The 14,405-nt window shown below is 41.1% G+C and overlaps 1 protein-coding gene across 4 annotated transcripts in view; it reads right to left on the bottom strand.

The window, feature by feature from the left end:
- The window catches only part of CORIN (corin, serine peptidase), a 212,583-nt gene that overhangs the window by 59,787 nt on the left and 138,391 nt on the right, over positions 1 to 14,405 (bottom strand). For all 4 annotated transcript variants that reach the window (XM_066232658.1, XM_066232657.1, XM_066232660.1 and 1 more), the window contains 3 exons: positions 4,127 to 4,234; positions 2,526 to 2,636; positions 853 to 969 (listed from right to left, as the gene is read on the bottom strand). In XM_066232658.1, the coding sequence (XP_066088755.1) occupies positions 853 to 969; positions 2,526 to 2,636; positions 4,127 to 4,234 (336 nt within the window). The remainder of the gene's footprint in view (positions 1 to 852; positions 970 to 2,525; positions 2,637 to 4,126; positions 4,235 to 14,405) is intronic.

The raw sequence follows: 14,405 nt of genomic DNA, 5'->3' as shown, positions 1-14,405 counted from the left end.
ACCAGGATCCACACAGCAAGCCCTATCTAGGGCCAATGCTCAAATCAACAGAGCTATCCTCAGTGCCTGAGGCTGACACTCAGACCAACAGAGCTATCCTTAGGACCCGGGGCACACACTTAAATCAATTAAGCCACAGGCTGCGGGAGGGTAAGAGAAAGAGAAGGGGAAGAGGAAGGGGAAGAAAAGCAGATAGTCACTTCTTTGTGTGCCCAACCAGGATTCAAATCCAGACGTCCATACACTGGGCCGTCACTCTATATACAGAGCCATCAGCCAGGGCCATCTGGGAATATTCTTACCAGTGTTATAATAAGAGACACTTCTATGCAAACTGGGACTTAAAACAATCAGTGTGAAACTTTACGTTTCTAAAAACCTATTCATTTGATTTACTTTTTCTCTTTGAGTTTCACAGACGGAGATCAGACTCCCTTTAAAGTGTATTTTAGGTATATTGCTTGGTAATGTGAGGCATTAAACTGCTTCTTTGAACATGGTGACTTTAAGAAGCTATTACATTTTAATTTCAGAAGCCAGTTCCTTCTAATTGGAATCTAAGCTAATTTAATCGAATATGACATACTAGGTTTTCTCTTTATCACGGCATTTCTTTTCCCCTCAGTTCGCTGCATCTTCCCACGCTGTTTCAGTGTTAGGGGTGATTTTTCAGTGCGAGTTGAGGAAATCCGCATGACAGGGTTTCCGGTTGACTGGGCTGTGAGGACCTGAGTGAGGCAATCTGGAATCCTTCATGTGGGAGGCCTGGCTAAGCATCAGGTGACTTCTGAATCAGTGCTCTGTTCCCAGTGGCGGGCCACCCACAGTGCGTCCCAGGCCGCGCAGACTCACCGTAGCTGCAGTTCTCCTCGTCGCTCCCGTCCTTGCAGTCCTGGTCTCCGTCGCAGCGGAAGGCGCTGGGAACACACTGGCCATTTCGGCATTCCACCAGGCCCTGGCTGTGACAGGCTAGGAAAAGTCAGAGTGACACCCACGTTATTTCTCTGTGCTCCTCCCAGCCTGCAGATCAGAGAAGCAGTCCCTACTTATCTGGCCTCACCAAGGAATGAAGTGTTCTGAATACCTGAATGTTTTGTAGAAAGGGGTGACTATCTCACTGATTTGAAAAAAAAAAATCCAAGGATTTTTGAAATGGAAAGATTTCTTTCTGGAATTTCTCATGCCTGTGGACGAGTGGATTAAAAAGCTGTGGTACATATATACAATGGAATACTATGCAGCTGTGAAAAAGAAGGAAATCTTACCTTTTGTGACAGCATGGATGGACCTGGAGATTATTATGCTAAGTGAAATAAGGCAGGAAGAGAAAGACAAATATCATATGATCTCACGTATATATGGGATTTAATGAACAAAGTGAACTGAGAAACGGAATAGAGGCAGAGGCGGGGTCACAGGGACCAGAAGGATGGCAGTCAGAGGGAAGGGGATGAGGGGATGGGATCAGAGAAGGTGAAGGGATTAGTGAAACTATATATACATAACACAGAGATATAGATCACAGGACAGCAAATCCTAGTGGGTAGGAGAGAGGGTGTTAGGGGAAGGGGGAAAGGGGTATAAAAAGGGATACAGTTGTAGGGGATGAGGGAGTTATATTCAGTGGGACACTTGAATCCATGTAAACACCATAAATTAAAAATTAATAAAAATAAAAGAAAATGAGATTTGTGACAGCTCAAAAAAAAAAAGAATTTCTCATGTCTATTAAATAGCAGTTACTGCCAAAAATAACACACACAAAAAAAAAATTTTTTATAACCTCAGGATGGGAAGTAGTATTAACAATGGTGGTAATACAAAAAAAAAAAGTCACTGGGCTCTGGGAGAACATCCCCTTTGACAAGGTCATGGGCAGGAAAGGAGACACAGGAGTGATGGGAGAGAAAAGAGACACCGGTGTGGCCAGAGCGAGCAAAAATGTTTGAAGTTTTGGGGAGAAAAGTGTGAAAGTAGGTATGCTACATTGTTACTGTCCTCACATTGCTTGATTATTCTCTCTAGACCAGGGGTCCCCAAACTTTTTACACAGGGGGTCAGTTCACTGTCCCTCAGACCGTTGGAGGGCCGGACTATAAGAAAAACTATGAACAAATCCCTATGCACACTGCACATATCTTATTTTAAAGTAAAAAAAAAACAAAATGGGAACAAATACAATATTTAAAATGAAGAACAAGTAAATTTAAATCAACAAACTGACCAGTATTTCAATGGGAACTATGGGCTTGCTTTTGGCTAATGAGATGGCCAATGTGCTCCTCTCACTGATCACCAATGAAAGAGATGCCCCTCCCGGGAGTGCAGCGGGGGCCGGATAAATGGCCTCAGGGGGCCACATGTGGCCCATGGGCCCATAGTTTGGGGACCCCTGATCTAGACCAAGACCCAAGGACAAGACTCTTTCCCTTTGAAGGCTGTTTGGACGGCAAACCTTGAGTATACTGGTCTACACAGGCGAGCAATGGGAAAATACGCAAAATGACAATCCTCAGGGCACTCACAGCAATTGACCTCGTCAGACTTATCCACACAGTCATGGTCACCGTCACACACCCACTCTACCGCAATGCAACGTCCATCTCCACACCGATGCTCCTTTGTGGGACTGCAATCTAGAGAAAAGCAAATACCCAGGAGGATGCAGAGAACAAGTACGACAAACACTTCAGACCATCTGGCTCATGGTTCTAACTGAAGAGTGTCTATTCTGATTGTCCTAACACCTGCCGTAACTTTCCTATGATGGGTCTGGCTCAATTCCCCTCCCACCCAAGCCTGTGGCCACTGGGCACCATCACTGTAACTTATGTGTGTCAGGTCTCTCAGGATTCACGGTTTGGTTTTTGTTACTTTATTCTTGTTTTGTTTTCCTTTGTCAGTGTTTTCTTATGAGAAATTTATAATGGGTACACTGGCTCAGATAAACGGATTTCACAAGGTGGAGAGCTGACGGGCTGTATTTGTGACAGCTTTATTGTGTTTTCTGATGCACGACACTCTGGGGCACCCATCGGATCATACTCCTGACCCTTCCCCAGCATTCCCCTGATACTCTCTAACGCTAACTACCATGTCATATCCTTCGCCCAGTGCCCCGCATCATCCCAGCTTCCCTCCTGTTCATGTGACCAAGCTCCTGTGACATTCAAGGATACTTTACCTAAACACTTTAAAGCTAATCACAAAGTCAAAAAGGTAAATAAGCAAGAGGAACTTTGCTGGTTTTAATTCACAAGATGGCATTCAAAATCAGACATGACCCTTTAAAAAGGAGGCCATACTTTAAAACAGTGGTCCCCAACCCCTGGGCCGCGGACCTGTACTGGTCCGTGGGCCATTTGGTACTGGTCTGCAAAGAAAGAATAAATAACTTACATTATTTCCGTTTTATTTATATTTAAGTCTGAACGATGTTTTATTTTTTAAAAATGACCAGATTCCCTGTTACATCCATCTAAGACTCACTCTTGACGCTTGTCTCGGTCACGTGATACATTTATCCGTCCCACCCTAAAGGCCGGTCCGTGAAAATCTCTTCTGACATTAAACCTGTCTGTGGCCCAAAAAATGTTGGGGACCACTGTTTTAAAAGATAAAATCAGCTTTTGTGTATAAAGTAAATGTGCTCTCATAACCCCGCGTGTCACTACGATGGCAGGCGTCTCCTTATCGGCTTGTGATCAAATGAAAGAGGGATCTTGGTTATGTATAGCAGCAGAGATCAAGGGACAAATAAGATATCTGTCTGCAAAGTCTTACACAAGAGCTCAAAGTCTACACATAAGCCACCGGAAGAACCAGGGAAACAGAACACTTTCAAGGAGATAATAATATCAACATATTAACGACCTGCAGCTGCCTTTCCACTCCACGTTTTTAGCATCTCCTTAGTCTGATTGTGTATGCGAAAGGTACTACATTTACACCTGAGACATAATTGAGATGGGAAATTGAAAAAACCCTCCCCTTTCTAAATTGAAGAAACCAATCATTTTATAATTTAACCAGCTAATAATCATGTTAACAAGCTACAAGTTGTTGGTTATAAATTTCTGTAATTTTAAATTAAAAAAAAAACATTTAGAAAAACAATGCTACTTACCACAATTTTGTTCATCACTCAGGTCCCCACAGTCATCATACCCATCACACACAAGGCTATAATTAAGACACTTGCCCGTGTGACAGTGAAACAGATCCTCGCTGCAATCTGCAAATAAGAGAAGCCATCCTGTGTCAGTAGAACAGAAGATGACGTTATTGTAGTACTTGATGTAATGAAAGTACATCAGTAGGAGGGAAACCTTAGTGGTAACCTGGTCCACATCTATTGTTTTGCAGGTGAGGAGACCATGGTGGTGCAGAGAGATCCAATGACTTGCTCAAGGTCACATATCAAGTTACTGCAGAACCAGAACTAGGACCCTCTGTCTCCCAAGCCAGTGCTTTTATCATTTTTTGAGTCTTTACATGACTTTCACTTACCTGAAAGCTCCTTTATAGTCAAATATGAGAGAAGACATTCTCAATTCATCATAGTTCCTAATGAAGTTCATGCTCATACAGAATCAATGACTTTAATAGCAGCTGAGTAGTTATTTCCTAAAAATGTTTCCTTTATAAAGTCTAGTTGTGTGAATGGAAAGTAAACATAATGGAGAGAAAAACTCATTTAGATTACAGAGTCATTACTGACATTCACACAAACATGATCACTTAAGTCAATTGAGTGTTTTATAACATGACTTTTAAATAAATAAGTACTGTCCTAAATTATGATGGCAAGATAAGAATAAATAATATGTAACCTCAGGAAGCATACGGTTTAATGTAGGAATAAACAACATGCAAGGAAATTTTAATAGGAAGATAGCTCTAGACTTCCTATCCTGGTTCTGCCATCTACTAGCTGTGGGAATTTGAGTGTATTAGTTAAAAATCTATGAGTCTGTAGCTCCAGTCAGGTATCCCAGTTGGTTAGAGTGTCATCACCATAAGCCAAGGTTGGGGGTTTGATCCCCCATCAGGAGCAATGAATGCATAACAAATGAAAAACAAATCAACGTTTCTCTCTCTCTCTCCCTTCCTCTGTCTCTAAATTCAATTAATAAATAAAAAAATTTTAAAAATCTGAGTCTGTGAACTGATCTATGAAATTGGAATAAGATCAGTTGCTTAATAAGTCTGAGATAGAGATTAATAAAATAATGTGTGCAAGATGTGAAGACAATTCAATAGGAAAAGAGTACTTTTCAACAAATGGTAATGAAACAATTAGATTTCAAATGTACAGGACTGAACTCTGGCCTTTACCTTAAACCATACACAAAAATTATCTTAAAGTTGAGCATAGACTTTAGTGTAAAAGCCAAAATTATGAACCTTCTAGAAGAAAACACAGGGGAAAAAATCTTTGTGACCTTGAGTTAGGCAAAGAATTCTTAGATATGCCAACGAAACACAGACCATAAAAAAAAAAATAAATGGACCTCATAAACTTAGAAATATTTGCGCTTCTAAAAATGTTATTAAGAAAATGAAAAGATAGATAAACCATACACTGGAAAAAGATATTTTCAAATCATGTATCTCATAAAGAACTTATATCCAGAGTATATGTGTGTGTGTGTGTGTGTATACATACATACATATATGAAACTCTTCCAATCAATAGTAAGAAAACCCAATTACAAATTAGCAAAAGACTCAAATAGAAAGTCTTCCCAGGAGACATAAAATGGCAAATTGGCATGTGAAAAGGTGTTCAATACAATTAGTTATTATGAAAATGCAAATTAAAACCACAATAAGCTGCTATTCCATTCTTCCAAAATGGCTATGATTAAAAAGACAGACAAGTATTAACAAGGATTTCGAGAAACTGAAACTCTCATGTACCACTGGTGGGAATGTAAATTATAATGCCACCTCGTAAAGCAGTTTAGCAGCTGCTTATAAACTTAACTATAACCTTACCATATGATTCATAAATTCTACTCTTAGAAATCTACCCAAGAGCAATGAAACATATATCCACACAGAGAATAATATGTGCATGGTCCTAACAGCATTATTCATAATAGTCAAAAACTAGAAACAGGCCCTGGCCAGTTGGCTCAGTGGTAGAGCTTGGTCTGGCATATGGAAGTCCCAGGTTCAATTTCCAGTCAAGGCACACAGGAGAAGCACCCATCTGCTTCTCCACCCTTCCCCCTCTCCTTCCTCTCTATCTTTCTCTTCCCCTCCCACAGCCAAGGCTCCATTGGAGCAAAGTTGGCCTGGGTGCTAGGGACGGCTACATGGCCTCCCCCTCAGGTGCTAAAATGGCTCCAGCCACAATGGAGGAACGCCCCAGATGGGCAGAGCATCGGCCCCTGGTGGGCATGCCAGGTGGATCCCGGTTGGGCGCATGTGGGAGTCTGCCTGCCTGCCTCCCCACTTCTAACTTTGGAAAAAAAAACAACAACCAAAAAACAAAAAACCTAGAAACAACCCAAACATTCAAACTGATGAACAGATAAGCAAATGTAGTATACTCATAAGATGAAATACTATTCAGCAATTTAAAGTATCAAACTATTAATACATGTGACAGTGTAGATGAACCTCACAAACATTACCCTAAGTGAAAGGAACCTGACACAAAGACTATATATTGTGTGACCCACTTATAAAATTCCTGGAAAAAACACATTTATAGAAGGAGAAATCAGAACAATGGTTTCTATGGCTGAAGAAGTAGTGGAACTGACTGCAAACAGGTAGGAGGAAAACTGGAGGGAGGTGAGAAAGTTCTAGAAGTAGACTGTAGTGATGATTGCACAACTCTATAAAAACCCTCCCAGTTTCTGTAGGATGATGTGGCAGCATGTGCGCATGCACAGATGATGATGTAACACCGTGTATACAGCGGAGCAGCCCACGGCCATGCCAGTCAAGATGTGGACGGTACAGAGGAAAGTTCAGTGTGTTCTGTGGCTCCCTAAATTTGAATCCATGACCAAAGTGCAACGTGAATACCGGCACGTTTATAACGAAGCACCACCACACAGGAATAACATTACTCAGTGGGATAAGCAGTTGAAGGAAACCGGCAGTTTGGTGGAGAAACCCCGTTCTGGTAGGCCATCAGTCAGTGACGAGTCTGTAGAGGCTATACGGGATAGCTACCTAAGGAGCCCTAAAAAATCTGTGTGTGAGCCCACATCAAACTGCACTGAATAGGTATGAAACTGGGAGAGTTTTCTTTTTATTTGGTGCAGATTTCATATTTCTATCATTTTTTGTTGCTTTCCTGTGACTGGTCAAAAGTGCACCATGACTTTACTGACACACTGTCTACTAAAACCAATGGCATAAATTCATGGTTTGTAAATTATACCCCAATAAAGCTGTAAAATGTTTTAAATTAATATATGTATGTAAAAAAAACAACAACCCTGCATTGAACAGAAACTATATTTCTTAAATGTATTCTATTTTTCTTTATTTCAAGTGAATTAAGTGCAAAAATAGATTCTTATGTCTGGAGGGAGACCACGGGAGATGGGCAGGATTTTGGTAGGCTGGATGGAGTGAAAACGTCACCATGCTTCAGGTGGAGGGAATAACAAGAACAGGGAAGGGGAGAGAAACAGCGGCACAGTGGAGGATCAGTCTACTTAGCTGATGGAGACAAAGAATCTAGTGGTCCATGGTCCAGTCTCCTGAATTCCAGCTGGTTGTTTCTCCTGAAGCAGAAGCCTATGTCTCCGACAACGGGTTCTATTCTTCTAAAAATAAGTTACTTAAATTCTTCTAGGATCACATCATTTTAGAAACAGAGTGGGCCTTGGAGATCATCTACCTGCTCAGCACTTTCATTAAGAGGGTATGTATGTGTGTCCACACAAACACACACATGGGCGAACACATATGCTCACACTTACGCACACACAGAATTTTGTGAGTGTTCTTTTTAATTTCCCCTCAGGCTGAATGACTTTCAGATGAGATTGACCATCACAAGGGAAAATATTAGAACTAAGAGAGGTTCTAGTTTCACCTTGACAGAACTGTACTATCTTCTCCCATTCAGCAGAGGGCGCTATCTCCCCACCCTGCACCCTGCTGCTGCTGAGGGCTGAGGTTGCTGCACATAATGCTGTCTGAGTCTAAAAAAGGTTATGACATCGGTGTTCTTGCCCAGCAAGCAGAGTTGGGAAACTTGTACATTAAGACATACACATTTCCTTAGGAAGTTGTAAAAAGTCTTTTTGATTTATGTTTCGTTTTAACATAAATTACTCTGTGGGAAGTTTTGAAGCAGTATGCTAGAATCAGCAATAACCAGGGTTCTCAATTTGACCATTAATGCAAAAGTACTTGTATCCCCTGAAAGTGGTGGTGGAGTGAAGGGGTGGAATATTTTAAACCATATGAGTTCATTTTTTTAAAGCTGCGCACTCACTTGTTTTGACTGTAAGACTGCGCCATCAAATACTCCTTTCAGAATCTGATTAACACGCCAAAAATTTCCAAAGAGTCACATGGCCTCTGTGAGGCTTATTCTGGGATCCTCAGTAATTCATTTGAGATCTTTTTAAATTAATGCTGTTATTTATTAAATTATTTCATAAATGAAGATGACTTGAGCATTAAAGAAAAAACCCTTCATTTATTCACACAGGTACAGATTCAACTTTCCCTGTTATGACTTTGTTCTCAGAGGTTAGATACAAAATTAGCTGCCCTTGGAAAACAACTTGTTACCTTACTAAGGTCTGTGTGACTAGTAAACACACAAAATCTTAACTAGAGGCACTGCACAGCCAGAAATACATAGCAAAGAGCAAAGAGCACAGTGCCTCTTTTTATTTGAACAAATGTTTATTTGGACTGAAAAAAAATGTTGTCAGTTCAATTTGGGGTCACGAATCAAAATTTTTAAAAGCTCTTTGCTGTGATCTTGTTGCTCAATACAAGCATGATTTTGCATGGCCTAAGGTGGATGTTTTTCTAGATACAGGTCATTTTTCTTAATGAGAGCTTGATACAAATGTCATTTCTGAAGTTCTTGCATGTTAATATTTATTTCAGCTGGCATCTTGCACTATTAACTTTCATCTCTTAAAATAATCATTGAATTAAAGGAGAAAAATGAAGGAACAGAATATATTTTATCAAGGATTCCACTCAATTTACTCAGTCTCTATGAGTCTGTAAACATAAATGCGTTGCCTCATTTCAAGATTAAGGTATGGGCCCTGGCTGGTTGGCTCAATGGATAGAGCATTATGTTGGCATGTGGACATTCTGGATTTGATCCCCCATCAAGGCACACATGAAAGGTGACCATCTGCTTCTCTTCCTCTCCCTCTCCTTCTTCTCTCTCTTCCCCTCTTGCAGCCAGTGGCTCAATTGGTTCAAGCACCAGCCCCAGGTGCTAAGGATAGCTCAGCTGGTCTGAGCATCAGCCCCAGATGAAAGTTGCCAGGTGGATCCCAGTCAGGGTTCATGTTGGAGTCAGACTCACTCTCCCTTCCTCTCACTTAAAAAAATAAAAGATTCAGGTATGGATGCTTCAATTGCTACCCCCAAATCCCTCATTTTCAGATGATCAGAGAGGTTAAATCATTTGCCCACCATTGTCCAGCTCATTAATATCAGAGCTATGATATAAAGCCAGGCTTCTAGGCCATTTGGGTTCTTTTGACTACTGACTTTTATCTCTAGAGGAGGAATTCTCAATGGCAGTACTGTTGACAATCTGCACTGCATAATTCTTTGTGTGAGAGGGCTGCCCTATTTCCTGTAGTGTGTTCAGCAGTATCCTTGACTCAGCTCACTAAATGCCAGTAGCACCACTCCAGACCCCCCAGTTGTGATGAGCCCAGTCTGTCTCCATACACTGTAAAATGTCCTGTGGGAAGTAAAATTGTCTCCAATTTAGAACCACTATTCTACAGTATCCCACATCACCTCAGTCCAAAGCCTAGCTTTAATCCCACCTTTTCCATCCGGTTTCTTCACATCAACCCAACGCCCAGGAATCCTGCTCTCTTTCCAACTCAGAGAGGATCTACTTTTTTGTTGACACCACTTTTCTTTTGCCTATGACATCTCTTCTATATTGCTCTAAACGACCATATTCAGTGATGTCTATGTTTCTGTTATTTCCCTGATTAGACTAAAAGCCTTATGAAGAAAAAAACCATGTCTTAACAATCTTTATATTTACTACGTATTTAGAACATGCTTCACACATAGCAGGAATTCAAGTATATTCAATAGCTTGATTGATTCAGCATAACCAAATTGCCAATAAACAGAAATAAATTTTCCAGACATCTGAAGCATCTTCCTTCAGTGTAGAATAAAATCTTTGTATTATTTTGATGGCAATATTACTACTATTTACTTGAATCCTTGCCTTAGTAAAAAGAATATAGTAAATGCAGTCACGTATGGTGATGACTCGGAAACATCATTTGGAAAACCACCTGATTTAAAGTCTGTGCATGTGGGGCTTCCTGGAAAAGCTGCTGTTCAGCCAGTCTCTACGACAGGAAAAGCAGGGACAGAAAAGTCGCCTACATAAGTCACAGAGCTAGAAACTTTTAAGAAAACTTTTCTTAATTTTCAAAAATCCTTTTGCGGCACCATTAAACTGTTTCCAGTGGTTAGAAATCTGTTCACTCTGCACATACTTAGGATGAGACTGATAAACATAGCAGAATTAGGTAGGGGAGAAAGTCAGGAAGCAGTCCCAGCTACCTGGAGTGCCGCTGTAATAGACAATTATCTCCCAAGCATAGAAGAGCATCCAAAATAAACTTTTTTTCTGTCATATGAATGATCAAAATATAATAGTTCACCAAGTCTGAATTTTTATGGACAAGGGCAAGCCAAAGGCAGCACAGTTTAGAGAAAACAGCATTAGATTTGGACCCATTCAAGACTGGGTTCAAATCTAGCACTTGGAACCGCTAGCAAGTTTTTTATTATCTTAAGCCTCTCCTCTGCATCTGTGCAGAAGAGGATGAGAATACTTTCTGTGCTGAAAATTAAGTCACATCGTGGAGGTAAATGCTTCTAGCACAGTTGATTAGGGAACTCACAAATAAAAGGCCCCTCCCCTTCTCTTTAAAGGCAGTCCTCCTCCTGTATAGGCTACAACCCTCAGAACCAGGCATGTTCTGCTACTCCTCATTGTGAACACCCAGCAAAACTTCCTTCTCCCCTCAGGAGTATCATATCTGTGGGCTGCATTCACGCTCTGCTTTGTATCCACACCTTAATTCAGACTTCTGCTATTCCTTCACTGCAGGCTGGAGACAATAAGAGGTGGCATCTTCTAAATCAGGCATACTGAGATTTCTTATGGTAAAGCTCAGAGACGAATGACTTCATAAAGGTCAGAAACAATGGCATGCGAAGGTTTCAATGTCTACCTAAGCATTTTCACAGACAAATATTCCGAGGAATGTATTTCCCCAAAGGACCAAGCCAGATCATTTTTGAAGTGCATTCATGAAGAAAGTCTCAATCTTCTTTGATAAACAGTTCGCCTCCTAAGACATTGCTAAATACCTTTCAGAATAGGATACCATCTTGGTCAGCCAACGACTCCTTCAAATTCAATTTCAACAAATGCAACAGAGCCTGACCAGGTGGTGGTGCGTGGATAGAGCATCGGACTGGGATGCGGAAGGACCCAGGTTCGAGACCCCGAGGTCGCCAGCTTGAGTGTGGGCTCATCTGGCTTGAGCAAAGAGCTCACCAGCTTAGACCCAAGGTCGCTGGCTCCAGCAGGGGTTACTCGGTCTGCTGAAGGCCCGCGGTCAAGGCACATATGAGAAAGCAATCAATGAACAACTAAGAAGTCGCAACGCGCAATGAGAAACTGATGATTGATGCTTCTCATCTCTCTCCGTTCCTGTCTGTCTGTCCCTGTCTATCTCTGCCTCTGTAAAAAAAAAAAAAAAAAAAAAAAAAAACCCAAAAAAACAAATGCAGCAGAAAGCTCTTACTGTCCAAAGTGCAGTGCTCAGAGCAATGGAGGAACATGACGAGCAAGTCAGTGCTGGCCCACTGCTGTGGGCAGAGGCACCTGTGGAGTTTGAATAATGCCATAACTTGGGCCATAATTGAGAGGGAAACGAACGATTCCACCACAATTCCCGTGAACTGGATATCATTCTATTGAACTATATTAAATTCCCTTGTGTGGGTACTTTGCACAATATTTTCTTGTAAGTCCACAGCAATATTTCCCAATGTAAACATACATCCTACAAAAAAAATTTTTTTATGTAACATTGTATTCAATAGACTTTTCTGAAGAGGGATTTATAAAAAACAAATCTCTTAGTGAAAACATTTCCTAAAATATGGGTGACATAACTGAATTTCCACACAAAGCTAGATAATCTGCAAAATAAATCAGTGCATGAATGAATAAATAAATATATAAATAAAGGGGGAGGTATATATAAACAAATAAGTTTGAGAAAATATTAAGTTAAGCAAAATTAATGTCTTTGGGGGGGGGGGCACGGACAGGAAGGGAGAGAAATGAGAAGCATCAATTCTTTGTTGCAGCACCTTAGTTGTTCAGTGATTTCTTTCTCATATGTGCCTTGACCAGGGGCTACAGCCTAGCCAGTGACTCCTTGTTCAAGTCAGCAATTTTAGGCTTCAAGCCAGTGACCGTGGGGTCATGTCCATGATCCCACACTCAAGCCAGCAACCCACACTCAAGCCTGCGCTCCAGCTGGTGATCTCGGGGTTTCCAACCTGGGTTCTCTGCACCCCAGGCTGACATTCTATCCACTGCGACACCGCTTGGTCAGGCAATGTCATTTTTTTTTTAAGTGCAGGATTTCTTAGAACCTTTAAGGCACAAATATATATATTATAACTACCTAAGAAGTAGATCTGACAGCATTTCTCAAAAGAAAATTTTTTTCTCAAGCATTTTTCAAGAGTCAGTACTATGGAACACCAGTTTGGGAAACACTGACCTGAAATATTACCATAACATATGGTCTTTCAAAAGCTATGGTAAATAAGCATCCTAACCCTTCGGAAGGAAGAAAAGTTGGCCCAGCTGGCAAACAGACTAAGGAATCTCAGACATGCTCAACAATTGTGAGCTCCTATAAGCCTTGGCAACTTGCTTTTACAAGGAGTACAACACAGCTTTCCTCATAGTAACCGTTGCTGCTCACATAACCATTAAAAAGCAATTAGAACACAATTGCACATGGTTTTGTTTTGGATGCAGATCCCACATTATATTTTTGAGGTTAGCTTTTCCTTTTTATTGATTGCATAAGAGTAAAATGACTAGAAATCTGCATATGTGTTTGTTATGATGAATGTTTGTGCCCCCCTCCCCCCACCTCGTGTTCATATATCAAAGCCCTAACCCTCAACATGACTATATTTGGAGATAGGGCCCGTGAGGAGATCATACGGGTAGAATAAAGTCAGTAGGGTAGAGTACTAACCCAACAGGGCTGGTACCCTTATAAGCAGAGGAGGCGATTCTACAGTCCCTCCCTACCAACCCCTCTCAATCTCTCTACCAATTTTCCTCTCCTTCTCCCCCTCCCTCTTTTCCTTCTTCCTCTCCCTCTTCCCCTCTCTGGTCTTCTCTCTCCCTCTCTCCCTTTAAAAAGGTTATATGAGAACAGAAGGAGATAGCAGCTGCCTACAGGCCAGAAAGAGAACTCTTACAAGAGACTGAACCCAGTTGGACCTTGATCTTGGACTTCTAAGTCTCCAGAACCATGAGAAACAAAATTCTCCTACTTAAGTCATGAAGTCTGTGGTATTTTGTGTGGCAGCCCAAACAGACTAACACAATGCTTGGCAAACCACCGACCAATTCAGTGAAAACAACTAATCAAATCAACGGGAAGTATATACATTGAGGGTGTGTAAGGCTGAATCCACTGATTCATGGATTTAAAACAGCTAATGCTATTGGCTATCTTCACGTTCAGAGGAAGCGCAAACAAACAGGGTGCCCTGCATCTGCTGTGTCATGACTGCTAAGAATCATGAGGGTGAAAAGTTTTCCTATTAAAAATGTTCTTTTTAAAAAGTTGACCTTTATACCCATAAAGCTTTAAAAACAAAAACAAAAATCCTCACCCAAACAAAATAAACGAAAAGCCTTCTCCTAATTTTAAGACATTTTATGCAAAAACACTTCAGTCCCTGATATGTTCCAGTGTGGCATCTAGCTGTCGAGTTCCTAATGAAATCACGCCTTTGAAAGGTGTGCAAACACACTGCTGTCACATGGGGGAAGACAAACACGGTCACTCCCTTCCGAAAGGCAAACTACAAGCAGTCCACACAAATGCCGGTGGTTGTCAGGATTTGACAAT

Source organism: Saccopteryx bilineata, chromosome 5, assembly GCF_036850765.1.
Source record: "Saccopteryx bilineata isolate mSacBil1 chromosome 5, mSacBil1_pri_phased_curated, whole genome shotgun sequence".
In the NCBI taxonomy this organism is placed as follows: domain Eukaryota; kingdom Metazoa; phylum Chordata; class Mammalia; order Chiroptera; family Emballonuridae; genus Saccopteryx; species Saccopteryx bilineata.
Note: the sequence above shows the minus strand (reverse complement) of the source record. Positions and strands in the feature narration are given on the sequence as shown.